Below are 2500 nucleotides of genomic sequence, written 5' to 3'. Positions count from 1 at the left end.
ACCACTAAATTAGGGAGAAAATTGGATAAAATTAGTTTAAAAAACTAGGCAAGCTTTTCCTTATCCACATTCTCACCAAATGTCTGTAGAGCGTAAAGTTAAACGTGTGGAACCTTTAAGGAGGAACTCTGCACGATCCTCAGAACGCTGTTGATCTATAAAGAACTGGATGATGTCGCAGGTTTACAGCTCGTAATATATACTGTATATTATATTAGTCCCAGCTTTCAGTTTTATGTATTTTATATATTTTTTTCTGAGCGAGCCGCTCGTAGGCAGTGCAGTGTTCACACACACACACACACACACACACACACACTCACTCACTCACACCACAGATGACTCGCTACATTTCTGTAACTGAATTTAAGGTTAAAGACTCTGTAGTGTTTATTTATACAAGTGTTTTTTCACACTTTTACTTTCTCTTGTGTAACAGCAGGAGGAGGAAGAGGAGGAAGAGGAGGAGAGTCTAAAGCTCACACTTTATACAGTTTTATACAGGCATGGACGTGTAACATCACACACGCACACACAGACACACACACACACACACACACACAGACACACACACACACACACACACACACACACACTGACCTTCGACACACTCCTCTGGTTGGTGATGTTGAAGCGGTCCTGAGCACAGGCGAAGCGCTCCACCTCCAGGATTTTGGCAGTGATGGGGGACGATGTGAGGAAGACTCGAGGATCCTGTTCTTTAACCCCCACCGTCTTGTAGATGAGCGAGAACGGGACACGAGTTCCTACAGGAACAACAAACCAGCACAAACCTTTAATCACTCCACAACACAGGAATTAACACGGAACACACGGAGTTAAACGTACGCGGTGTTTCAACAACGTGTGTCAAACACCCGGAGAACCTCGAGCCGCTCTGATCAGCTCCGCCTCCCTCACCTGCACTCTGAGCGCCGGGACCTTCAAACTCGTCCTCGCCGTCTCCGATGTCCAGCTCGCGCGTGTCGAGGTTCTCCATGATGTCGGTCATGTCATTGGCCACCAGGTGCAGTGTGCTGGTTGTGACGGAGCCCGGCTGCGCCATGACTAACACTCAGCCTCCGGGCCAGAGCACCGCTACACACACACACACACACACACACACTTCAGAATTACAACACTTATTATTACTATTATTTTCTCCTCCACTCCCTCCTCCTCCTCCTGTCATCACCCAGTACAGTGTGAGTTCTAGTACAGCTGGTATTGTTTGACCTTGTCCATCAGTTGTGTGTGTGTCAGGATTCAGTAAAACACAAAGCAGCTTTAAATCCTCAGCGTGGACTCGCTCCGGTTTAGAGACTAGACTCGGCCCGGTCCGTTCCTCATGAACACTCGCTCACTACCGGCCCTCTGAACACACACATTCACAAGCTTAACGATGGCAACTCGTTAAGCAAATAAGCCCTGCCCCTTGTTCCTAAGGTCTGTTATCAACTCAAAACTTTTTAGTTTTTTTTTTTATTAGCTGCTAAATGAACTTAGGACCGCGTGATCGCGTCGCTCTTTAACGTCCTGGATTTGGTTTATTTATTTAGATTATGTTTGTCATTCAGCTGAAAACACACCTTCATACACTACACTACCCTCCCAAAGCCCCGCCCAGTCTCTCAAGAAACAAGCAGCATGTATGAGGTTCTCCTCTGTACACACACACACACACAACCACACACACACACACACGAAAACCTCAAACATACTTCCTTTTTCTTGCCCATTACATGTTTGTTTTTATTTTAGGCCGCAGAGAGGCATCGCCGTGGAGACGGTCCACTACATCCCTGCGTTTATTTCTTCATTTCGCTCTAGAGAACGTCTTCAGGTTAACAATGTACAGAATTTAGTCTCTGCTCTTCATCATCAGCTGACCGGAGTGTGACATGGACACGCCCCCTGTGTGGGAGGAGCCCAGCGTCTACAGCTGTAACACCAGGAAACCGTTCAGGATATAAAGTCTGAGATCTTTTAAAAATATCAATCTGGTCCTAAATGTTGATTTACTGGTCTGGTTGACTGGTCCTAAAAGTCAATTAAATAAAAATCGATTCCACGCGTCACCTTCCTCAGCATGAAAATCAGCGTTAGTGGAAAATCCTCCTGTTCCAGTACAGGAAGCAAAATATTACACAATAAACCACTTTTCAGACGAGCGGACGTCAATACGCTTTATCTTTAAAATCACAAACAGGTAGAACAAGTCACTGATCTCCAAAGATTACCCAGAATGCCAAGAAAAACCTCCTCGCCGCTCCTGACGCCCGGGTGCGACGCACATCAACACTCAACGCTCACAGTGTTTAATATTGTTTATTGTTTTCACTATTGGAGTGGAGTGTTTTATAATATATAAAATACATCATGTTTTAAATATTATTGTAAACACGTCTCTGCTTTAGAGCATCTCTTTACACGTGACTTTAACGTGTTACGGAACACGTCTTTTTTTCACACTTTATTTATATCAGTTATTCCTGCTATT

At 44.8% G+C, this 2500-nt stretch overlaps 1 protein-coding gene across 2 annotated transcripts in view; it reads right to left on the bottom strand.

The window, feature by feature from the left end:
• The window catches only part of pld1b (phospholipase D1b), a 39586-nt gene that overhangs the window by 20261 nt on the left and 16825 nt on the right, over nucleotides 1-2500 (bottom strand). For both annotated transcript variants that reach the window (XM_053487799.1, XM_053487798.1), the window contains exons 2-3: nucleotides 922-1098; nucleotides 601-767 (exon numbers count right to left, since the gene is read on the bottom strand). In XM_053487799.1, the coding sequence (XP_053343774.1) occupies nucleotides 601-767; nucleotides 922-1066 (312 nt within the window). In that variant the 5' untranslated portion in view covers nucleotides 1067-1098. The remainder of the gene's footprint in view (nucleotides 1-600; nucleotides 768-921; nucleotides 1099-2500) is intronic.

The sequence above is a fragment of the Clarias gariepinus genome, chromosome 26 (genome assembly GCF_024256425.1).
Source record: "Clarias gariepinus isolate MV-2021 ecotype Netherlands chromosome 26, CGAR_prim_01v2, whole genome shotgun sequence".
Classification (NCBI taxonomy): domain Eukaryota; kingdom Metazoa; phylum Chordata; class Actinopteri; order Siluriformes; family Clariidae; genus Clarias; species Clarias gariepinus.
This window is presented reverse-complemented; position numbering and strand designations above follow the sequence as displayed.